At 37.1% G+C, this 25,424-nt stretch overlaps 1 protein-coding gene and 1 long non-coding RNA gene across 2 annotated transcripts in view; one reads left to right on the forward strand and one right to left on the reverse strand.

Moving 5' to 3' along the window:
* The window catches only part of LOC141574764 (uncharacterized), a 54,055-nt gene that overhangs the window by 11,850 nt on the left and 16,781 nt on the right, over window positions 1–25,424 (forward strand). Inside the window, exon 3 of the long non-coding RNA XR_012501847.1 lies at window positions 15,970–16,035. This is a non-coding gene — a long non-coding RNA (uncharacterized LOC141574764). The remainder of the gene's footprint in view (window positions 1–15,969; window positions 16,036–25,424) is intronic.
* WDR64 (WD repeat domain 64) overlaps window positions 1–25,424 on the reverse strand; it is a 60,268-nt gene that overhangs the window by 11,760 nt on the left and 23,084 nt on the right. The window contains exons 12-23 of the mRNA XM_010973441.3: window positions 23,209–23,357; window positions 20,438–20,561; window positions 16,822–16,997; window positions 15,880–16,056; window positions 12,771–12,901; window positions 9,881–9,982; window positions 8,878–8,947; window positions 7,955–7,991; window positions 7,253–7,392; window positions 5,571–5,676; window positions 3,204–3,262; window positions 96–205 (exon numbers count right to left, since the gene is read on the reverse strand). Coding sequence (XP_010971743.2) covers window positions 96–205; window positions 3,204–3,262; window positions 5,571–5,676; window positions 7,253–7,392; window positions 7,955–7,991; window positions 8,878–8,947; window positions 9,881–9,982; window positions 12,771–12,901; window positions 15,880–16,056; window positions 16,822–16,997; window positions 20,438–20,561; window positions 23,209–23,357 — 1,381 coding nt within the window. The remainder of the gene's footprint in view (window positions 1–95; window positions 206–3,203; window positions 3,263–5,570; window positions 5,677–7,252; window positions 7,393–7,954; window positions 7,992–8,877; window positions 8,948–9,880; window positions 9,983–12,770; window positions 12,902–15,879; window positions 16,057–16,821; window positions 16,998–20,437; window positions 20,562–23,208; window positions 23,358–25,424) is intronic.

A 25,424-nucleotide genomic window follows, 5' to 3' on the forward strand; every position in this document is an offset into this window, starting at 1 on the left:
TCAAGTTGCACTTATGGTGTATACGTAAACCTTAGCTTAACATCCTTTTACCTCTCACACTCAAAACCCTGAATTCACAAGATGAAGGTCCATACCTTACTGAGCCATCGATGGAGGCCGTAAGCACCACTTGTTTATCTTCTACATAGATTATTTGAATAGTTTCTAAAGAATGAGCACGCCAGGCAAGCAGCTGTTTGAATTTCTAGATAACAAAGAGAAAGCATATCCCTTGTAATAAGTATGTACTGATCCAAATTCAGTCTTAAGCAAAACCATTAAATCACTAAGCTTATGAGTGAATGGTGGGGACATCTGCTCAAGACAGTGAAGTCCCACCCTGATGATCTCTTCTCTTGCTTGTTGAGGTACCCAAATTCCGTTTGTTGATGTTTGGTTAATCTGTACGTCTCCCTGGGACAGGAAGTATCTCACATCTTTAGCAATTTATCATTTAATTGAGGCATAGCGATCCATTTAGCTGAGGATTAGGAGATGACCAGATGAAGGAAAAGCCTTAGGAGAAGGGTTGTGAGGGTACTGAAAGATATAATCAGGAGCAGGAGAAAGCAGAGTAGAAAGGAGACCAAAGGGGTGATTGGCAAAAAGACTTGTCCTATTTCCAAATTTTATCCCGATTCCTTTTTTTTTTTTTTTTTCTGGTGGTGGTGGTGAGGTATATATGATCACTATAATCCACAAGGAATTAACCAAAGGAATGGACACAGCTCATTCTCTCTCAAAAACGTCTTGAGGCTTGATTGGTACCTTCCTTCAGAAAGTGACTTATCCTCCAGTACAGAGCCCTTAAATGGGTTTCAGAAGAAATTTCTAAACTGTGTGAACTAGAGTTGTCAACCGAGGAGCTTGCTCTATTAGCAGTATCCCCTTGGAATGTGTCCCCCTCTGTCACCGATGCACCCAGAGTAGGACCTTACTTCTTCCTGGTCATCTACTAGGGAGCTAGAATTCTGGCAGCTTAGAGTTCTGTGAGGCTCATGTCCCTTTAGCCTTTCACATAGGTTAGGCACAGTTTCTTGACCTTCTGATTCAATCCCCTGTTCCTAGAGAGCAAAGGTAAACTCTTCTGTATTCTCCTTTTTACTGTCTCAGAGCTGTTCAGGAACATTTGGTCATCCAAAGGTTTTTTTTTTTCTCTGCCTTGGGATTAGATTCTCTAAGGCAAGTATTTCTCTAATACAGACCGTATCTATAATAAGAAATACATTTTACTTCATGACCCAGTGACCACATACAACTCCAGCTCATTCATCTGAAACAAGCTGCAATGTCCTTCACAAAGGGTACTTAGCCGCATTGTGTACAATGCACACTGATACTGTGTGTTCTATTCTATTGCATTTCAGTCCACTCCATTCTCTTCTATTTTCGTAAAAATACTGCTTGCCACTTATTAAATTGATTTGACGACCCCCTAGTGGATTACAACCTGTAATTATAAAGACACTGATCTAAGACTTTTCTTTTCTGTAAGCTTGTATATATAATCATGTATTATTTCTTTTTCTGTGGACAGATTTTGGCTACCCTATCTCTTAGAATATCTGCATTCCATACAGCATCTTTTAAGCAGTACAGCTGCAAGAGAACCAGATGTAATCTCTGATTTATAGACGGACATATTAAGTTTTCACTATAGTTGTAATCTGTGACTGAATCTGGCTTAATGCATGGTATATGTTAGTCTGTGTAATAATGAGGTATCTTACAAGCAGATTCTGTGTTATATTTATAAATAGGCAGCCAGGTACAAATTAGAAAATCACATTGTCCAAATAAAGAAAAGGTTGAAATGAGGCTGAATAGGGAAGAATTTAAATAAGTCATTAAAATAGATTCTCTTCTTTTAGATTGGTGAAGATGCTTTCCAATCAACCCCGCAATTATTCTAATTCAATATTATTACACAACTTTGTTTTAAAGATTCTATCTGAATTTTGAAAGATCTTGATTGCCATCTTGTAGAAGGCCCATTTACAAAAATGTAGGCTTTGAATCATATTTTTACCTGCTAAAACTAATAACAGAATATTGATAATCGTTGTGAGTAGGAGAAAACAATTAGAAACCCTTCTCCTCTCACGTGGTTCCAGCATATGATTGTTTTTGTTCACTCACAGCATGCCTTGATTGTAGGCCATTTCTAGTTGTTGATAAATGAACCATGCTTTCTAAGTTGAAACTTACTTTTTTCCATTTGCCAGCAGTATGTGTTATACATGTAAAGAGCACTGGATTAGAGGACGAGAACCCTGGTTCTGGTCCTGATGTCATCAGTAACTATTATGTGATCCCAAGCAAGCCACTCCCTGATTTCACCTCTGCAAACTGAAGGCAGTCATACTAAATCTAAATATCTGAACTTTATAAAAACTATAATGGGTTCTTGGATGCAAAAAGAAAACTCTATAGATCCAATGAAACAATGTTTGAAGTAATAACCATTGTAAAACTCTGTAAGGCGTCTACCTAATCTATGTACCTGTATGTTAATACCTATAACTAAAAATAAAACATTACTATTCAAGCTATTATTCAGCTTTTGGATTTGAAGTATTAACTTAAAGGGAAATAAGGCTGTGATAATTAGTGCTTCCTTGCTTACTCTTTAATTAGTGTTGAGTTTTTGTAATACACGTAGACGTTTGTATATCCACATACACACAAGAAGTGCATATTTAAATGGTTACCAAATAAGGATGGTGACATTTACATTGCATTAACACTAAAAGTAAAATAACATATGTTTAACTGCAAGGAGGATTAGACTACAGGGGAGGAAAAGTTTCTTGAGAAGAATAATGGCAGGACACTAGGTTGAACTTTCAGGAAAGGTAATGGAACCTTATTCTATTAAGTGGTATAAGACACAGAAAATGACTGTGGAGGACTGGATGGTGTATGAATTCTTTTAAGCTGTGTGTTTCTACATAGATTCTAACAAGTAAGTCAAAATATGAAGTAGACGCAGAGTGACCAGTGGCTGGCTTACTCACTCATCCCCTCTTTTCTCCAGGAGACCATTGTGATTTGTCATATAGGTTAAGTTTCAATAGTATTAAATATGATTTGAGAGTAGGCAGTCTTGTCCTGTATTTCTGACTTTTGTGGTATCTAGCACAAAGAAATGCTCCATAAATAATGTGTTGGTTCATTAATTAAGCTAAAACTACAGTTCTTACCTTTTCATCATGAGGGGGATCCAGGAAGGAACTAATGCTGCAAAGGATAACATGCCCTTCTGTATAAAATTTAAACATTGAAATCTTTCATTAGATATTTTGCTGTCTAAGTAAATACTACCCAGACTGCCAAACTGTTTTGCTTCAGGCATTTACAATGGTAAATAAAACAGAATCTGAGAAACCATGTGTTTTGTTAGAAAAGACTTACCACATAGAGGGTAAAGTTAGTGCAAAAATATACAAGCTACTTTTAAAAAGAAGAAAAAATTTGCCTGATCTTAGATTTCTCTATTCTGCTGTAACCAGAAACAATATTGGTGAAACTATGGAGACTGACAGATAAATAAAAATAAGAATTCAAGAATAAGAGTATCAGAGTACAAAAGGGCTGGTGGTGAGTAATAAGGCAGATAAAATAAAGGTAACGATTGATTGATTGATTGATTGATTGAAGTATAGTTCATTTAAAATGTTGTGATAGTTTCTGGTGTACAGCAAAGTGTTTCCGTTTTATATATATATGTTATATTTTATATATATATATATATATTCTGTTTTCAGATTTTTTCCATTATAATTTATTACAAGATATTGAACATAGTTGCCTGTGCTGTACAATAGGACCTTGTTTATCTATTTTTTTTTTACTTTTTTTTTATTGAGTTGTAGTCATTTTACAATGTTATGTCGATCTCCAGTGTAGAGCACAAGTTTTCAGTTATACATGAACATACATATATTCATTGTCGCATTCTTTTTTTGCTGTCAGCTTCCACAAGATCTTGTATATATTTCCCTGTGTTATGCAGTATAATCTTGTTTATCTATTCTACATATGCCTGTCAGTATCTACAAATATAGTAGTTTGTGTCTGCTAATCCCAAACTCCTGATTTATCCCTCCTTCCCCCTTTGCCCCTTTGGTAACTAAGTTTGTTTTCTATGTCTGTGAGTTTGTTTCTGTTTTGTAAATAAGTTTATTTAAATAAAGATAACTTTAAAAATCTGTTATAAATCTACTGGTAATACTGAATACAAACATAGACAATTATTTTCTATAATCTCCAGAAGACTCAATTTTTGATACAAAATAGTTTGTTGTGACTTTTGTAAAATAACTTTTGAAATGAAAAAAAAAATTCTTAAAGAGGAGGTATAAAATTTAGATATAAATGTAATAGCAGTACCTGTAATCTCAAGATTACATTACTAAACGATAAGTGAAGGGGTGGTTTCGGAAAAAAGAGAAAGGTAGTAGGCTAAGCTTTCTGTTTAACTGGAAGGATGAGGTTTCAGCCTAATTTCTAATAAACTGGTTAACTACTTTTTGAAAAACTTAAAGGTAAACACTAGTAAAATTAAAAACTGTGTTTACATATGCATGTGCATTTACACATATACATAATCTTTCAAAGTACTGGGGAGAAGAAAAGGAAATTTAGGCTTAATTCAAAAGACAGAAGAAAGGAAATAGAAAGGAATATTAAAAAAAGAATTATGTCACATGAAAGAATTAAGACCAACTGTATGGGGGACGGGGGGTGGGAAGGGACAGACTGGGATTTCAAAATGTAGAATAGATAAACAAGATTGTACTGCGTAGCACAGGGAAATATACACAGGATCTTGTGGTGGCTCATAGCGAAAGAGAATGTGACAATGAATGTATGTATGTATATTCATGTATAACTGAAAAATTGTGCTCTATACTGGAATTTGACACAATATTGTAAAATGACTATAACTCAATAAAAAATGTTAAACTTAAAAAAAAAAGTTAAAGCTCTAATCTGTTTTTAGAAACAATGATCAGTACATACATGTAAACTAAAAAAATATGCAGTATACTGTATATATGTATTTATATATAATATAATGTGTATGTGCAGTCAAATTGTAATAATTCTACCTAATAAAACTGAAAAAAAAGAGATTGCAGGAGAGAATAAAACAGTACCATCTTTCAAAAAAAAAAAACCAATAAATACAAGTTCCCTATTGAGAAAAAATAATCTCTTTCTTCTCTAATTCATGCCACTACTCCCTTTAATAATGAAGATTAATTCAACATAACCCTTTTAAGATAAAAGTGAAAACTTTACATTCTTCCCAATATGTGAGGTAAGGGGTGGGTAGTCCTATACTCAAATTAAAGATGGCAGAAGTAGAATGTCTTACTCTAAATAAAGAGCTAGGAATGAAAGAGGTTCTCCTGATGTTCATTCATTTTTCTATTTGGGAGTTTGCACATCCCTCTTAGTCTTCCTTTTGTCTCAATAAATGTTACGTATTTTCCTATATTCATTTTTATATCATGTAGGTTACTAAGATACCTGTGGCCAACGACATAAGAGTAATGACTTACCCACATTGCCAGTCAGTAGTATTCTGGCGCATGAATCAGTATACAGCGATGTCAGAGAAACAGCAGCGTGTTTTGTGAAAGGTAGAAAATCTTTCAGTAGTCTTCCCTGTATAAAGTATAATAAATTCTATATTAAATATTTAATTGGAGTTGAGTTTCTCTGTAAATAATTTATCTAAAGAATTATGTCTATTACTTGAAACATGATTCTCTTCTTTGTAGTAAAAATGATTTGAAACTGTCTATAGGGACTTATTTCCTTGAAATTAAATATTCATAAAGGTGGAGACAACTATTGATTATAAGCATCTGGAGTCTGATGATGGCAGATCACCTCTATACCTGGGGGTTGTTTTCTGTCATTCCCATGACTCTTTTCATGCAGTTCCTCAGGTCCCTTTTCCAGTGACATATTCTCCTTTTAAATATTCTTTTCAGGTCTAAGTGTACCTCACTTACTTTGAGCAAGAATATTGTGTTTGCCTTTTCAGAAATACCTATTTTTGAATATTGGTGCAAGATAAGACAAAGCAAGAGAGTCAAATTTGGCAGATTGTTTTTCAGTGTTTAGTGTAAGTCAGCACTGGGAAGGGTTTTCATATTCATTGCTCCACTTGGAGAATAAACATCCAAGCTTGGGAAGAAGGAATTTGAACCTGCTGCTTGTTTCCTGAGATTTAGTCGGATATAATCTTTTCTTTTCCTATTGTTCTCACACTTTTATCTATCAGGAAAAAAAGACACTGCTCCAGTATCAGGACCACTTCAGGGAAAATTATTATTACAATATTTTGTAGTATTTTCAAACCAAGAGTTTCTTACTCATAAGCAAGGATCAACTGATAACCTTAGAGGTTTTATCCAGCAGACAGCTATGCTGTTCTGTGTTGTTGGATCTCACTATCTGTATACAAAACTCGCTGTTTTCTGGATTTCCCTCTAGGAAGGAGCCTTACAAGTGGTACCACTCTACCTTCCCTCTCTAAGAATTTCACGGTCATCATCATCATCAGTCTACTCAAGATCCCTCCTTCTGTCATTTCTGTCTTCCCAGTTCAAACCCTGTCCCATTTTCCTCCCCAAATCATCTAAAATCTTTCAGTAAATGAAAGTTATTTTTTCAACTTGAAGTAAAATGTGTAAGGACACTCAGCACAATGTAATAACGTCTTCCAATAGTTTGTGGTACTTTTTTTTTTTTTTAATGGAGGGACTGGGGATTGAACCCAGGACCTCATGCATGCTAAGCACACATGCTGTACCACTGAGCTATACCCACCCGCGCTGTCTTCCAATAGTTTGGATAACTAAAAATTTATATATAGTTAACATTTCAATATTCATATATTCTTCCACTATAATACATCATTAATATTATCTAATATTTAAACATCCAATGAAATATATAGTGGCATGATTCATAGCCCAATGTAAAGAAAAATTTGAAATACATTGGTTGACGTAGCCATTTTGATGATTTGATCTTTTGATTACAAAACTGACCTATTACAATTTTGAGTAGTATTTTCACAGAACAGGCTTCAAAACCAGAAATTTGTCTTGACAGTTGAACAATACTAGAATCAGATGCTATATGGAACCTTAGAAGGATAAGATTTATTCAATAGTCCTTTTTATCTTTCCCATTCTTTGCTATTACAGGTAAATAACAGGCCTATCACCTCCATAGTCCACAGGCGGAGGTGTCCGTCTTCATGTGCAGTGACAAGGATAGGTGGCTGAGTGTCTGTTAAATTGGTGCCTCCAAGATGTTTTTTATCCACTGGCTGTTGCTGTCCTCCCATGACATCTGTTTGCACACCTATTGGAAAATTAATGTTACCATTGTTTGTAGTACTTGAAATTTCAAATTTTATAGAATGTAAAAGTGGAGGCAGATAGGAAAACAGGGGGGAAAAACACATTCTTTTCCCTAGATTTTTTTTTAATGCCAGAAAACTTCAATCAGGGCAGAGAACAAAAAACCATTAACAAATGGATCCCATATCACTGGAAGAAATAGAAGAGCTTATTTTGGGTTCCATTGCTAAAGCCACTATACCGTGAGTAACAGCTAAACCTAGATAAACACCCAGTGTAAGTCTTACACGTTACAAAATGGCTTATGAATCTAGTATAAGTTTTAGGGAAACGGGCTAGAGACTAAGAAGCTAAGTAGTATTTTGGATTTTTAAAATCTAGAGTTAGTAGTTAAAAAGGCATCATCATAATGGAAATTCTACTTCTTAGACTACTGAATCCTACGGCACCTCCACATTTAGTCACAAAAAGGATACATGCTAATTACAGGTATTCGATCACCTAAACTCCCTATTGCAAATAAATTATGTTATTATAAGGAAGAGAGGAGATTTCATACTGACCTTTAACCTCATTGTCATGTATGCTCTGTTTGCTTCCCTGAATTAGGGGAGAAAAAGAGAAAGTATTTGTATGACATTGTAAGGAAATGAGATATAAATGAGTAGATTTTTTTTCAGATAGCTAAATTTACATTTCTAATTATATTAGTTTTAAATTTATTTTTAATTAATTCTTTGAAAAATGCATTGCAAAGATTTTTATGTTCATAAATAGATATCTGTAACACAGCACTTGCCGAGTGTAGCGTAGTAACGAGAGTAATTAAATGCCTGGTGCATATTGTGTTCTTGGTGCATGTTGTCTCTGATTCCATTGACAACAATGCCAGTTAGGCTTTATTAGCCCCTTTTTACTGATGAAGAAACAGAAACTTAGAGAGTAAGTGGTATCTCTAAAGCTAGTCAGATAATAAATGAGTGTTTGGATTCAAGTACAAGCCTGTCCAACACTTACATTCTTACAAGTTTATTCTTTCCACCATGCTAGTGCTTTCAAAATAATTTTTGTAGTGAAAACTTTCCTTCAAACAAAATCCTAACTAGAAACGAAATGTGTAAAAATATATGAAATTAGAACTGAGAACACAGTTTGAAAACCACTGCATTACATTATGTGTTGTAATTACGTGCTGTCTCTTCCCTCTGTGTAATGTGTGTAATACTTTTTAAGCAAAGATATAGTCTAAAATGACTATTTTGAACGTAAAAGTAGCATGTGTAATTGATTTTATTTATGATTATTTTCAGATATGAAAACCTTGAAAATTGGAAAAAAGGATGAAAACAGTTTAGACATTGCTTTTTAGTGGAAACAAAAAAGTGTTTGCATATATACAAGGGAGGGGCTCAATTGCAACAAATCACTATTTTTGGACCAACATTGGGTATGACAGGAAGACATATTCTCCCTATTTCTTGCTTACCTTGCTACTCTGTGGACCTTTGCTAGAATCACATTGGGATGAAGAACATATGGAATCCTGACTTGATCTCCTACAAGGCAAGGGGGGGAAGCGCAAGGAGGAAAAGTTGAGATATTTTGTCATACTCAGAGGGTGCGCTCCTCTTTTCAGTTTCAGTTGATTACTTCTTTCATCATCTGTGGATACTGTGGGTACTGTCTGAGTGTGGGAAACAAAAATCTGCCCTGTCCCACCGTTAAGGCTAGATTTAGTCCCAGAGGCTCTGATACTGAAATGGTGGAGAGCAGGGTGGCAATGGGGGCCCTGGAAAACCTGGTAACTTCTGTTCTGCAGTTTCCATTTCTGCTGGAATGGGCTGAAAACTGACTTAGGATTCTGGCGCAGATATATACAGAACATTCGTAGAATAAGAACACATTTTCGTCAAGGAGAAGGAGTGGTATTATATTCTGGATGATGATATGCTAGTACAGAAACTGATGTCTCCCCAGAGATGTGTTTACCATTGCCTATTGCCTGAAAATCAGAGCTCTCCAGCAAATGTAAATAGGAAAAATACCTTTTCTTAAAAATTAAAAAAAAAAAATCTCCTGCTCTCTCAGAAATGGATGAAGATTGCTCAGTTACAGTAGACATCATATGAAACCCGCTGTCATAGAGTCTTTCATATTTGCCCTATAAACCTTTTTTTCTGTTTTGTATCAGTGCTCAGAGTGTGGTCTGCAAGTGTGGTCAAGTGAGCATTTTCCATCTCTGACACTGTTGTAAAGGGAGCTGTGGGGCTGATATGGTAAGGGGCATTAGATCCCCAAACAGCAAATTGATCGCCCTGGGGACTATCCACCTACAAAAACAGTAACAGGGAAGAGAGCTAAAGCCAAGTAGTCAGCCCACCTATATCTCCCCTCTATTGTACCTTCCTAAATGCTGAGATGAGGACCCTTTTTATATCATCTACATAAATCCCAGGCATTATTTCTTGATCCGTTAAGTACTGAGTTACCTTGCACATTCAGGTTTACGAAAGAGGAACAGTATGTCATTAATTCTAAAGCGTTTAGGATCCAAGTCACGGTCCACAGTGAAGCAATCTTCAGGTCTGTACCTGGAAATAAGCATACATTTACGTGATAAAAATGTACAAATGCGGTGACTTACATTACTTATATCATATTGTGTATCTCATGCAGAGCCAATCAACTCCTGAAATGTTGATGGTTATTGTTAAATATGGAGAGAAAATCCAGAGGTATAGCATTTGAACATAATTTTCCTTAACAAGGCTCTATATAACGACATGATCTTTAGTGTTTAGAAGTCTTTTAACTTAGTAAGTTGGTCTAGTTTTCCAACCTGTAGTTCAGAGAGTGAGCTTATATGACTGCCTGGAAGTTTCATACAGTTTAAAGAATGGAATTCCACTTTTTAAATAAGTGGGGTGACAAATTTGAATAAAATACAGTTACTGCCCTCAAGCAGCTTATTTTTAAGTGGAAAAGAAAAGCAAGTAATTCAGTGATTACACTATTCTTGCTGTTCAAGTCTCCCATTGACCCAGATTCCCAAGAACCATACATCTTCCTAGGCAGTTTCCTGGAAGCAGAGTGATGGTCCCTCACCACCTGCCCTGGCACTTCATGGCTGGCTTTAAAAGCCACACTTGACATTCCTTACAGCCAATAGACCTTGTAGCTTTTTTTTTTTTTCCTTTAGTGGAAATTGCCTCTGCTAATTTGGATGATGAGTGATGAAGAATCTCCTGGGGAGTGAACCAAGCTCAGAAGCTGTGAGCTTGAGTTTGTGTTGAACTCAAATTTTTTACATACTTCTGCTCTGCAGGTGAACTGAATGGTGAAGTGCTTATTCATTAGCATCAACAGTTTCCAGTTCATGCCCCCAAAAAGCATGGGGCTTTGAACTAAAAGAGAAGAAAAAGAAGGGCTATTTCTCCGAACTGGTGAAGGGAACTTAGATAAAGTTTGAGGTAGAGGAAGAAATGGCCTCCACCATGAATATGGAAACCATCTTCAGCTTTAGAGCCAGACCTAAATTACCTTAGACAGTTTTGTGTTAAATTATATGTTTTGAAAAAATGCTCCAGTGATTCTAAATCAATTGTTTTTATAGAATCATCTTTTTATGGGAAGAGGACACTGTGTATGACCCATTATAATCAGTTATTTTTCTTCAGTTGGGTGTTGGGTTTGCGTGCATCCCTTGGCAAAATGCCTAGCACTTCCACAAGAAGTATCTCCACCTTTGAATTGGGAATAGTCTCAGGAGAGCTGCCCACCCCCCTCCTTTTAAGCTGTGACATTAGGACTATGATCTTTGCCTTTTTAGTCTATCTGCTTTCCCTAAGTAGTGAGTCATACACAAGCTGACACTTAACAGTGTGAGAATTGAATTAATAAGAAGGTGCACTCTTGAGGAGTGTTGGAAATGTTAGCTATCCTGACTGTGGTGGTGGTTTCATAGGTGTATACATCTATCAAAATTCATCAAATTGTACATCTGAAATATGTGTGGTTTACTGTACAGGAATTATACCACAATAACAGTGTTAATTTTTTTTAAATAAGAAGGTGCAGAATTGTGCAATGTATATTGATTTAGGAATAAAATGACAAGTATACAGTCTGTGAGAAAAGCCTAAAGGCAGGGGTTGAAGAGAAGGAGCAAGGATGACAAGAATTCTAGGGACAGGGCCCAGGAGAACCTGGTTGAGGTACAGAGCAGGGGTCTGCAAAAACAGCTACTTCAACTAAAGGTTCAAAGGAAAATACACCCAGAGTCCCCAAAAGGGAGAAATATTTCCTCCTAAAATGTGGTGAAAAGCAAAGACTCAGATATAGACTGGAAAGGGGCATGGAGTCCAGGTAGACCAGTAGAGTGTAAGAGACTTGTAGACAAGCAAAGATTTCTTTTGCATTTTCTTTTTTCTCCCCCTTGTCGTCTCTGACTCTCTTCTCTCCTCTTTCCTTCCCCCAGATGCTTAGATAGTCTTGAGTTTATTTTTAATTCATCATTGAGGTTCTTGGCCATCTTGTACCTCAGAGTACAGTTTTACAAACTCCTTTGACATAGGGTGTTCACACAAGGCCCTTGGTTAGAGCCCGATTATACAACTGGGGAAAGATTATTTATGATCTATCCATAGCAAATCATACAATGTTGCATTATTTCCTTTATAACCAATAGTAAGTACATTTAGAAATGGATTGCAGGGGGAGGGTAAAGTTTGTGGAACAGAGAAAATCTCACTGGTTGAGATGCAGAACTGTATATGTCATGCCCTTGTTGGTACTGGCCTGTAGTAAATTGGATGTGTTGGGGTGGTGAATGAGAAGGATAACTCATCTAGAATGTGTCTCACCATTTGACTTTAGTGACTGACTAGATAGAGGTTTCACTGGGAATACAGAAAGAGGTGTTTGTTGCGGGGTGGGGGTAGGTTGGGAAGAAGTTTTGAGCATGTGGGACTTTAAGGGTCTTGTTGGTAATCCAGATGGTAATTGCTAGCAGGATATGTGTGTTTGAAGATCTGAGGAAATTATTGTTTTAAGTTATTATATACTTTAAGTATTTGTTAAGGTTATGAATTTGGACAAGATCACACATGGAAAGCACATAGTAGAGTGAGAAGAGTAAAGGTAAAAGCACTTGGGAATGCAAGCCTCTAAGGTTCACTTTATTCATATCATTCTGGGATTTAGACACTTAGAACATAGTCTCCTCATGAACATAACCTCCAGGAAAAGCCTCCCTTGACAGAGTTATCACTTTTATTTATTGCTTTTTATTTTTTTAATTATTGAATGTTACTCTGGCTCTTCTGCAGTGCAACTTTTTAAGGAAACGATTATATTATTTAAGGAAATGATGCAACTCACACTTCTTTGACAGTAGATGTTACAAAATTCCATAAGATGATCACTCCATTTAAAGTTCCAGCAGCTATCATGTTATATCCTTCTACTTGTAATAAATCAATGCAGTTCACTTCTGTACTGATGGCAGGATTCTGAAGAAGGAAGGAAACAGACTCATGACCATCATGAATACAGTACAAATACACACAGGACAAATACAATGTGCATAGTTTGTTATTCTGTCACTAACTTAAAATGTCATATATATGTAGATAGATAGATAGATAGATAGATAGATAGATAGATAGATAGATAGATAGATTTAAAATCCTAGAGCATGAAATTTAGTAAAACCTATTTTTTCTTTTTGGCATAAAGTATTTAATTTGTAGAATTTATTAAAACAACAAAAATATACCTCTCCTCTACTCTCTTCTTCCTTCAGCCTTGACCTATTCTTCCTTAATCTACCAACTATTAGATTACCTTCCCAGCTTTCTCGAACTTCTTGAAAGAATATTTCTTCTAACTTCTTGAAAGAATATTCTATATTAGCTGTTTTAACATACTTACCTTCCTTTCACCCATCGTCTGGCTTCTGCACCATGCCACTCTATGAAAGTATTTTTCTCAATATCACTAAGGACTTTCTATTGCCAGTGCTGTTTGATATATTTCAATTTTCTTGCCTCAAGTACTTTTTGGTAACTACTATGTTAGGTTCTTAGAATAGAAATATTCTATGTTAGGTTCTTGGAATAGTCAAATAGAATATCTGTGACTTGGAGAAACTTATAACACAATTCAGGCAAAGTGTTGATTAATGTACAGCTTTAAAGTGCTATATCAAAGGCATAAGCAAGACTTAGAAACATCTAAATAAGGTTAGAGGTCTGTTATTCTTGTCACTCTCAGTTGCTCTCTTTCCCCTGAAGCTCCTTGCTCTCTTGAGATGCTCGGCACTGGGCTTTCCTGGTTTTGCTTGTGTCTATACGATCCTTCCTTTTCTGTTTTCTCCTTGGTACTCTCTTACTCTACCAACCTTTTAAATGTTTATATCCTTAGGATTTACCTCCAGCCCATTTGCTTTTTCTTTTTTCTAACTCTCTCTGGGCAATCTCGTCCTCTTATGTTTCAGTAATCATCCCAATGTTAAGAACCTAATAGCCTAGTTCAGTCCCCTCCCACAAATTTCAGGCTTATATATATTAGAAATTTTATAAGTATCTCAAAGTTATGTCTAACCCATCACCTTCTTTAAGCATTTTCCTTCACTCTATTCTATATCTCATTGGGTAGCACTGCTTCCCAAAATTAAATTTTAAAAAAGCAGTGAATTAAAAAAATGAAATAAACTTTGCTGTTTAAGAATTGGTGGCACAAGGAATTATTTCAAGTAATTTTAAAGTATGATAATTTGACTGCACATTCCAGAGCTATATACTCTAAAGACAGAAAGTACAAAGAAAACAAGATCTTGAATAGTTTCAGCTATCACATTGCTAGTTATTTTATTTTTTCTGACTCTGTAGTCTAAATTCTATAATATAATGTATCATAATACAATATAATATGACATAAAACCCTATGTATTATATAGGATATATAGGTCATAGGATAAAGTAAATAAGTAATTATGTTGATGTCATTAGAAACAAAAATTTTCTGTGAGAGAGAAAGATATCATTTGAGATAAAATCAGTAAAGGCATGTTATTTTAAATATGAATGGGAATATCAATACAAACTGAGGATGTATTTTCTCTTAAATTTTTTTCCTAGCTCCATCCATTGAAAAGTTCTAAAAACAAGGCAATAAAAACTAGTGGCAATAGACATCTCTAAAATTCAGTTTGTAGTTTCTTAATACTGTTTTAATTTTATAATTAAATGAAGTTAATTGCACTAAAAGGAACTAGGATTTCTTGGGGAAATGGTGGATTCTAGATCTGGAGCAAGAAATGTACAAGATAAGCCTGGAAAATGATCATACTTGGAAGCTATCTGGAACTACTAGAGTCATGTCAGAAGAACTCAGGAGCCTGAAAAGTGTCCAACTAGCTTGAGATGGGACAATTTGAGAATTTATCAATAATAATGGCAAATGCAATAGAATGAAACACATAAGGAAAATTTAAATTTGTGATTTGATAATGATACTAAACAAACAAACAAAAAATCCACTAACCACTTTTGGAGGATGCAAGGGAACCTATTTCTTATTTTGAAAACTAATAAATATAAGGAAAGAGTTAATCAGTCACTTTGATTTCCTATCTGAACTGTACCTCAGTGCAACCAAATAGCTGATAACAGTTTTTCTTTAAAGACACATTCCAACTAATAAATGAATCCAAACGGTAGAATGGGAACTCAGTGAAAGAATAGACCTAGATACTGATCATCAACTGCTGCTGACATCCAAAAAAAGAGAACTAGTCATTATGTAAATTTTGATGGAAGTACACGGCACTATAGTGACCTCCATGTCCTATAGTCTTATTTTTTTCAGTCAAAGCTTCATGCACCTGATATAACTACCAGATTAAAGGAAGTAAAGAAGTTAAATGCACCCTGAAGGTGCAATCAGAAAATGAGAAACTACAGTACCAGTATCTTCAAGAAATAAATTGCAAGGGAAAAAAACAAGAGAGAAATGGAAAGATAATCATAGATTAAAAGAGATTGAAGAGATGTATCAACTAGGGGTAACAAATTGCTTGACTGGATTCTGGTTGAAATAAACTGAAAATAAATGTATGAGAAAATCTGGACAATTTGAAGAGTGTGAGATGATTATATTAAGGACTTCTTGTAAATTATATTTTAGAAAAGATTTGAGAAAGTAATAGCACATTTTTATTTTTTGAGTCATTATCATTTAGAGATCCACACTGAAATATTTAGGGATGAAGTGACACAGTGTCTGGGATTCGCTTCAAAATAATTGAGCCATTGACAGTGGTTGTGGGAAGTAGTAGGAATAATGAGAAATAAATTTGGCCATGCATAGAGCATTTTTGAAGCTGGGTGATAGTACATAGAAGTTCATTGTATTGTTTTTTCTACTTTTGTATATGTTTATTATTTTCCATAATAAAAAGGAAAAAAATTCAGGAAATAAAACTTACATTAGCATGTTGAGAAAAGTTTTTCTCAATTATCAACTCCACATCTGGGATGGGAATAACCATGCTCCTATTTTTATTGGATGTCCTCAGATGCACAATACGGTTCCCGTTTTGCAGGACATGCACAACGTCAGGCAGCTCCCATATCACTGCCAGGTAAATATCGTCTTCCTTACCCTTGAATAGAAGTCCAGTGAGTACATGAAAAATTCAATTAATTATTTTATTTTGAGCTATTTTAAAGATATAGAGAAAAATAGAACATACAGTGACATACCCACCATTCAGCTTTATCAACTCTTAAGCCCCGTCTATCCCCTTCCAATATAATTCCTCTTTCTTTTTCACTCTTTCGAGGTAACTAGACACCTAAATATGGTTTCAGTCATGAAGAAGGCATTAGCATTCTTGGGTGGTAATAGACTCACAGGAAAAATAAATTAGTCTACCTCAATCATCCCAAAACAGCCCTGAGCATATTGCATTGTTAATCTTAAAGTAAACAAAGCAATTTTGGTGACAAACTGTAAAAGTGACTTGAGCATCCCAGAATGCATTATGAGTTATTAAGCTTCAGAGAGGAACCCTTTCCCAGAGTCTGCTGGGAAGCAACTCTGCCAGTGAATTATCTCCAAATGTGGATATAAACCATGTCAGAGGTGGCAGCTGTATGTGAATTTAATCTTTTTGATACCACTTCCACAGATCCCGACTAATCCCTTCAGCAAATAAAGGCTGGATGGGCAGGATGCTATGGTTGAGCAGCTATTCCGTTTTGCTCTTTGCTTGGACCTGGGCAAGGTTAATTAGGAGCAATCTAGGAAGGCTGATGGGGAAATACTATACTCAGTTTGCTGGCAAGAGAGAAGTTAAATGGGGGTTATCCAATGACTTGGTATTCCCAAGAAGAGCAAACAGAGCACATAAAAATGGATTGCAAACCTGGATCATTTTGATCTTCCCGCTGCGCTCCAAAGAGAGGAGCAAGTACTGGTGTTTTTCCTGAGCTTTCAGGAAAATCAGGCGTTGCAACCAGTGCTCCTCCTCCTTCCAGTCTTTCCTTTCTGGCAACACTTTCTTCTCTTGCCCACTGCCAAAATCCCAGATTTTAACTGTTCCTGAGCACACAGAGAAAAGACTCTTTATAGAGTTTATAGAAATTTATAGAAAGCCTGGCTTTTATCTCAGGAAAAAAACCCTGATCTAATTGAGAGCTTTCTGCAACAATTTATCCTGTTTGTTTCCTACTGAGACTGACATGTGAGTCTCTCTAGCCTTGCTGTGTACAAAATGTATTTCTTTATGCCTTCATTTGTCACAGGCTGATGGAAAATAATCAGGACCATGCATTTTCTTGAAAATTGTGACAGTTTTTTATGAAAATCTCAGACTCTCCTATCTAAGCTTTCTCTCTTAAGCGGATCCTTTCTGTCTTTATTCTCCCAATACTTTCCAGTTTGATAAGATACTCTCCAATGTCTGTCTGTCTGCCTACCTATCTATCTATCTATCTATCTATCTACCTATCTATCTAAATCATGCCACAATTATTACTAATAGTAAAATATCGTTCCAATGGTGTCATTTCCTAAGGTGCTAACATGTTTCAGAAGTAGCTTTTACTGCGTAACAAAAGGTTTAAAGTAATTCCAGTAGGTAGGAAACAATCAAGTTTTGAGTTGTTTTGTTGGTTCCATAAGAAAAATGCAAAAAGGGTGTCAAGTGTTCTTACATTTAAAATCATACTTTTTAAAAAATTTAAGTATAGTCAGTTACAATGTGTCAATTGCTAGTGTACAGCATAATGTCCTGGTCACACATATACATACACATATTGTTTCATATTCTTTTTCATTAAAGGTTATTACAAGATATTGAATATAGTACTCTGTGTTATACAGAAGAATTTTGTGTTTTTTAACCTATTTTTATATATACTTAATATTTGCAATTCTCAAACTCCCAGATTTATCCTTTCCCACCCACTTTCCCCTCTGGTAACCATAAGATTGTTTACTATGTCTGCGAGTCTGTTTTTGTTTTGTAGGTAAGTTCATTAGTGTCTTCTTTTTTCTTTTTTTACATTCCACATATGAGTGATATTATATGGTATTTTTCTTTCTCTTTCTGGCTTACTTCACTTACGGCAATCTCCAGGTCCATCCATGTTGCTGCAAATGACATTATTTTATTCTTTTTTATGGCTGAGTAGTATTCCATTGTATAAATATACCACATCTTCTATATCTGGTCATCTGTCAATGGACATTTAGCTTGCTCCCATGTCTTGGCTATTGTAAATAGTGCTGCTGTGAACACTGGGGTGCATGTATCTTTCCAAACTTGAGTTTCCTCCAGATATATGACCAGGAGTGGGATTGCTGGACCATAGGGTAAGTCTATTTTTAGTTTTTTGTGGAATCTCCACAATGTTTTCCATAATGGCAGCACCAATCATAACAAAGTTTCTTTATAGTTAACTTTGTTCATTTAGGAGATCCTGATGCATGGGCCAGGTGGGATGATAGTGTACATGCTGAATGCCTATTTCTAAGTCATTACTCAATGTAGAGAATTATCTTCCAACATGGGTTCTTATAGTGACCCAGGTTTAGAAACTGGTGGTCTGCTTCTCACAGCACTTTTCCTCCCCTCCCTTATCCCTAACCCCTCCCCCTCCCCCTGCTGCTTGTCTTCCAGCTGTAATCCTGCTGGACATCCAGGGTGTTTTCCTTCCCTTATGCCAGGTTCCCTCCATCAGCAGTTCTCACAACCCCATCATTTGCTTGTTTTTTCACTAACAACATCTTTAAACATTAATTTCTTCCTATACACCTAGCACGGTGGTAGGAGCAGGGGATGAAAAGTGAGCAGGCATAGTTCCTGCCCTCGAGGACTTTATGGTCTTTTAGGAAGTCATAAAAACAAAGGAAGTGGTCCTGCTCTCACTCTTTCCCAGGTAGGTGGACCACAGGCTCATGGCTCAGATTTCCTGCTACCTTAGGACTTTGGCAGTAAGATTTAGTGGGGTAGAGAGCAGGGCGGGTACCGCTCAGTTCTTCCCAGGCAGTGGGTTGGTGAGAATGGGAGAGTGCTGCTGGCTTGTGGCTAGGGCTTCTCTGGGAGTCAGAGAATCCTACTTTTCAGGGTGTCCTAGACCCAGAGTCTTTGTCAATTAACATATGTACCTCTGAGGAAGACAAAACGGTCAACATTTGAAAGAATTCTAGACTCTAGACCTAACAGTGAAATATGACTTGCTTGTATGAAAAATAACACTATCTCAGTCATCTATATGAGTTTCTTCTTTCTTTTTTCAGTCTTATAGTCTGTTATTTTAGGTACCTCTTGTGTCTTTAACTTTTCATTAGCTTTTTGCAATGAATCTTTCTTTCTTTCTTTTTTAATCTAACAAAAACATGGAACATCCTTATGTAGAAAATTGCAAAATGTATAGTAAGGTATTACAATAGAACTAAATACAGAAACATAATACTTTCGTGAACAGGAACATTCAAAAATGTAAAAATTTCAAGTTTCTTCAGAATAATCCACAGATCTAATACAATTCCAATCAACATTCCAGCATGGTTATGGTGGACAATGGTTACCTGCATTGGTCAGAGCTCCTAACTTTCATATGTATGCAAGATATGCCTATAGAGCAGTAGGACTGCTTAAGAATTGTTCCAGATGAAGAGCAGTTGCATTTACTCACACCCCATCGATTCAGCATTCATGATTTTATTTCATGTGTATTGTTATCTGCTCACACTTAAACTCAGACTTTCACATCAGAATACTCATTCAATCCATCAATTGGTTTACAAGCAAGTATTAATTTAGGAAATATATCCCTACAGTAAATATATTCCAGTAGCTATGTAGATGGTCATCTTGTCTAGATAAAGCAGTTCTTTCAGGGGAATTCAGAATAAGGCAGGTGAAAGGAGAGGCAGGTTGTAGCTCTCTGGTTCCAGCAGGTTCTATGCAGTGCCTCACAGCATGAGGGGCAGCAAATGACACAGGACAACTGGAGCATGACATCCTCTCAAGTGTGACATGACACATGCCCTTAAGGAGCTGGATGAATAAACCAGTCCAGTATAGACTTCTAGATGTGATATAGCAAAGTTGGAAGGATATTTTGTCTGGTCCCGTATTGTCAGTAAAAATATTACCAGCAAGCGCTAAACTGAATTTCTGTCTCTTCGCTGATGGTATCCAAAAGTAGAAGGACAGAATGAGTCAGTGCAACACAGGTAAGTCCCAGTCAAGATGGACTGAGATGGTACATGTGAAAGGCTTTGCAGACTGAAAAGCAACTAGATAAGTGTAACGAAAGGTATTGGTTATTTTGAACATCGGTATCAAGGCCTTAACGCCTGTTAGAGAAGAGCCCAGCACTGTTCAGGCAGGCACAGCACTCTCCCTGGCATGCTTACAGATTCCAGCCTGATTCACACTTGCCCTCCAACCCAAACAAGTGAGATGAGATCCTAGAACAAATTCTCAGGACACTAAAGTAGAGAGGCCATGTTCTGGATATTAGTCTGACCATTATATGCTCCTGTGGCAAAAAGAAATCCACTTTCATCGACAGCGGCAGAAGTCAGTTCAACATTGAAGCCATGCGGGTCTGAAATCTGATATATTTGGAGGCCAGTCTCGAGTTCCCATACCTACAGGAAAGAACAAAACAATCAAATGATCCAGAAGCCCTTCGATTTGCATCAATTTTACAGTACTCAAAATAGCCTCAAAATTGGTGCAATGCACATCTAACACCTTTCCCAACATTCTGCCATGAAGGTTGGCTTGATCAAAGAAAGGGCTAAAAGATGCAGTACTGTCTAATAGGCTGGAGGGTGTCTGTAACGTATGTAGGTGGGCTGAGACAAGCAGTGACTATTCCAGGCAGCCCCTGGCTGCCGAGGAAGTAGTCAGTTGCTACTGTCAGCATGAAGCTTAGCAGCAAGATAGAAATGTACCAGTTAAAAGTTCAGCAGAGAAAGAAATCAAACTGAATTTATTCTCTGTTGACATTCATCCAAATGAGCTAGGGACCACAGGACAAAATCTGGGTTAACAGCAGGAAATCTGAGAAAACCCTGAGGAAAGAGCTCACTGACTTTTCCAATGAGTGTTCTGATTAGGGACAAGGGCTCAGCTCTTAAGAGAGAGAAAAAGGAAGGGAGGGTGTGGGAGGCCGAGACTTCAGAGTAGGCTCTCTGTGTAATTAGGCTGGGTGCAATCAGAAAGTCTGAAAGCATGTTAAGTCTCATCATTGTCTCTTTCAAAACGGAGTAGAAGTTTTAGAGCCGCAGTCTTTTGGTCTGAATCTTTCCCTCTTTACGGATCTGCGAACATCGAGTGTATATTGGAATGCCAGCAAGTTAAGAAAACTGAACTGGCAACGCAGAGTGATTGCACTCACGGTGTCTGGAGACAAGGGCAGCATAAACCAAGGGCCGGAGGTGGGGAGGTGCACTGTTTCTCCAAAGAACTGAAAGTCAGTTGTTGCAGCTGGAGGGAAAGAGGGAGAGTGAGAGAAGATGTAGCTGATGTAGTAAATAGTCTGAAGGCCAGGTAACAAAGGGCCACTGACTCAGCAGTGGCAGAGCCAGGATCTGAGTGAAGTCCGTCTGGCCCTAAAGCCCGTGTTCTTAACCACCGTGTGCCCCTGATAGAGACGAGGTCCTGCAGGGAGAAAGGAATGAGGGCCACTGCACGAAGGGGTCTCAGAGGCTACCTGTTCCCTGGCCCAAAGTATGATGCTTCTCCAACAAATCTGGTATGAAAACTCACTTAGTTGTCTCCCCTTCCCCTTCTCTTGCAGGAAAGACAGCTTTCCGCTTAAGAGGTCAGGATTTTATGAAAACAGACAGGTTTTTGTTTCTGTTTCCCTCTACTTACTCTGTAGACATTATCAGAAATAAGTGACACCTAAATGAACTTGGGAGATTTTGGCCTAAGAAAATCTCCACCAGACGAGCACAGAAGGTCAAAGATCGAGAGGAGATTTGAAGGCTTCCCCAGGGAGTGTTTTCCACTGCTCCGTATGTCTCCTTCTGGAGAGCATGCATGAAATAAAAGGATAAACACTTCAAGCAAATACCTCCAGCCATCACTGCTAGATGACTTCAGTGATCGTAATTACAGGTCTGGTTACAATGGTCAAGTACCCTGGCCTCTAGGGAACACAGTAATGACAGGGCCAGAGGACTACAGAGGAAAGGATGTGGGTATTCACCACAGAGAAGCCTGGGTTCATATCCCAGCCATGATGCTCACTAGTTATATGCACTGGAGCATGGAACTTTGTATCTGTCCACAGAGAACTAGCTTGAGGATTAAACAAGATCATGAATTTAAGGCACTTGGCACATATCCTGTGCTTACAGGGGTTATAGTAAATGTCTGTGCATTTCTTTCCCTTCCTTCTTAACGTTCTCTCTTTCCCATAGCTCAGTTTAAACATTTTACGTATATATATATATATATATTTATATGTATACATACACACACACATATACACTAGTTTTTTCTCCTTTATGTATTCCTTTAAAATTCCTACTTTCACAGGAAGAACTAGCTTTATTTTTTCAATTGAGCATGTAGCTTAAAAGCAAGCAGTCTGAGCTGGCTTAAAATGCATATTTTTCACATGTTCATGAAAGCTAAAAATAGCTCTGATGTAGCTCTGATCATATGTGCTGTGGGGTTCCAGGACAAGTAAGAGGCCTCACAGAGAGCCAGAGGGGCTCCAGTCACAGGATGTCTGCCTGCCCCCAAATCACTCATGCTGTGAAGACATAGACCAGAAAACACAGACAACATTCCTTTCCTAAGACATACCTCCCTTAGCTGAGATAATGATCGTCTATACAATACCTGGACGCCAGACCATCAGAACTGGTCACAGCCCCGACCAGAGTCATGTAGCCCTACCCTCTCAAGACCCCCTCCCTTCCCTACTATCTCAACATTGACCAATCAGAGACTTGTACACGAGCTGACCACTGCACCTTGTGACCCCTCGGTGCCTGACATAACCCTCCCTAATAAAAGACCTCAGCAACCGGCCCTCGGGACACACACAGGCACCTCTCGTCTGTGTGGTCCGCTGTTGTCTGTGACAGCATCCCTAATAAACTCCTTCTCTATTTTCACCCTTTGCCTTTGGTAAATTCTTTTACCGCCCATGCACCGGCCGGCCGGACCCCATGACATGTGCCACTGCCTTTATTTAATCACTCAAAAACTCACCTATAAGAAGAGAAAATTCTGCTTTCTCTTTTTCTTCCTGAAGAGTCAATAGGTACCCACCTTAATTATGGATTCAGAGCAGATAGTAAGTACTTGGTGAAAATATCTGTTGTAAAGCATGACATTGATTTCCCATTCATGAGTGTGAGGAACCTGTTTTGTATCTTGTATCATCCTAGTTAAAGGATACATGTCCATAACACTAGATCCTGGAACAGAAAGAAGAATCTCTCAGACATCCTCGATATTAGGAGATCTGAATCACAAAGGATTTTATTCAACCAGTTGTGTTTGGAAACAGTTGGTCAGTGAGATTATTAGTATCAGTGGGATTATTAGTGCCTAGGAAATCTAATGAGGTGAAAACATATTGATTTAATCAAAAAGCATTTTTGACAAATGAAACAAATATGATTTGGCCAGAGAAAAGTATTCATTTTGGGCTTCATTAATTTTCAAGTGTAGGACATTTGGACTTCCTTGATATCTTTTCAGTGGCCCCTATTTTCCTGTTTTTTTTTATGGTTTACTTTTTTCCTTCTTTACAGTGTCTACCGCATGCCTCTTCATCTAGTGTAGAATAATAATGGTAATGGTCAGCTTTCTGCTGAAGGAAAGCTTCCGTTTAGTGATTGAGATATATTGTTGGAAAGCTCTGTCAACCAGTGAATGATAAAGCACTTTGTAAACATGGTTTTATCAAATGTAATGAACAAAAAGATTTGCAAGCCAGTGCTTGCAACATCAATGTTAAGTAAGCGTGATTCCTAAATCATTCATGGTGAATTAGCTGGGGAGCAGGTATTCCCTACTTGCATTTTTAAAGGGGTGTTTGGTTTGGTTGTACAGTAATCTTATAAACTTCAAGTATGATTTAACTCTCAAAAGCAACTATGTATTCTAGTGTAATGTCTAGAACTATAAGTAAGAACCTCAAATCTTTCCGCAGTTCAAACAAAAGTGAAACTTCTTCCCTAATTTATTGATGTGGATATTAAGCTACCAAAGGCTGACCCTTTGTATTGGTTTCCTCAGGTCCCTCCAAAGAGATCTCAATTGTAGCGAAAGTTTCAGTGAAAGTTACTAAACTCTTAACTAAAGTGTTTGAATTTTAAGGTAAATTCTATTCATATGTAAAGAACAGAGGTGGCCCTTCTGGAAATATTTCTCAATTCAAATACCTCAGGATGGAGGTGGTGACCAGGAAATCAAGTAACACTTTGAGCTTCTTTGTAGGTCCTTTAACATTGTGCTGATTGTGACTGACTTTATCCAGACTGACACCAAAGCGGGATATACTTATGAACAGCTGGCAATCCTCTGCATGTCTGGCTAGTTGCCCTACTACTACGGAAGCACTGCAGTACAGAGAAGTAGGACGGATTCAGGGCTCAGAAGCTTTGGGACTGAATCCCAGCTCTATGTTTTAACCCAATGTCCTACTAGTCAGCTGAACTACTTAATAGTCAGTTTTGTCCTTTATAAAATAGGATAAAGAATAATGCCTACTTCAGGTGGTAGTTGTGCAGATCAAATGAAATAAAATCCATAAAAGCACTTCGTGAAAGAACTAGTCAAATGGTAGTTGTCTGAATAGAGTAGCGACGGCAACGGTGGTGACAGTAACGATGGCACATCCTACAATGTGGTGTTGCTGTCATTTAGAAGATGACAATGGCTGCTTCATTTGAAAGCACAAATTAAAATCTGAGAGCTAAGCTTCATGCAATTCTGGTGTCACGTTGATGGTTGCAGTCAGTGTATGCAATTTTAGTGATGACTCAGCAAGACACAGAATTGTATATTTCTGTAAGTAGAGTACCATCAGAATTACATAAAATTGGGAAGAAATTTTGATTTTATGGTTTTTTGTGGGTTTTGTTTTTGTTTACGGTCTTGATGCTTGAGTTTTTAGCTACCCTGATGATAAATGATGTGGAAATGCTGAGCCCAGCAATCAAACATGCAAGTTGGGGCACTGAGAGAAAATTCACTTGTAGTCATTATTATGTTATTTTTGGAGGAGGTAGTGTAGAGGAGGGGAGCTTACAACTAGAATTAAGTTCTGTTTTACAAGATGGAAAATTATCTATCAAGCATCAAGTGCTTCTAATCCGGAAAAAAACCCAAATGTTAAAAATGGTTATATGCTACACCAACAGAGGTAGCACCAACCACTTCTCTGCCCTAATTAACCCCACAGGAATTCAGAGCAGGTAGGTGGTCAGCGGGAAAATGCTTAGTAAATGCCTTCTGGGTTGTTGTTCCAGAAGGAA

This window comes from Camelus bactrianus, chromosome 23, assembly GCF_048773025.1.
Source record: "Camelus bactrianus isolate YW-2024 breed Bactrian camel chromosome 23, ASM4877302v1, whole genome shotgun sequence".
Taxonomy (NCBI): domain Eukaryota; kingdom Metazoa; phylum Chordata; class Mammalia; order Artiodactyla; family Camelidae; genus Camelus; species Camelus bactrianus.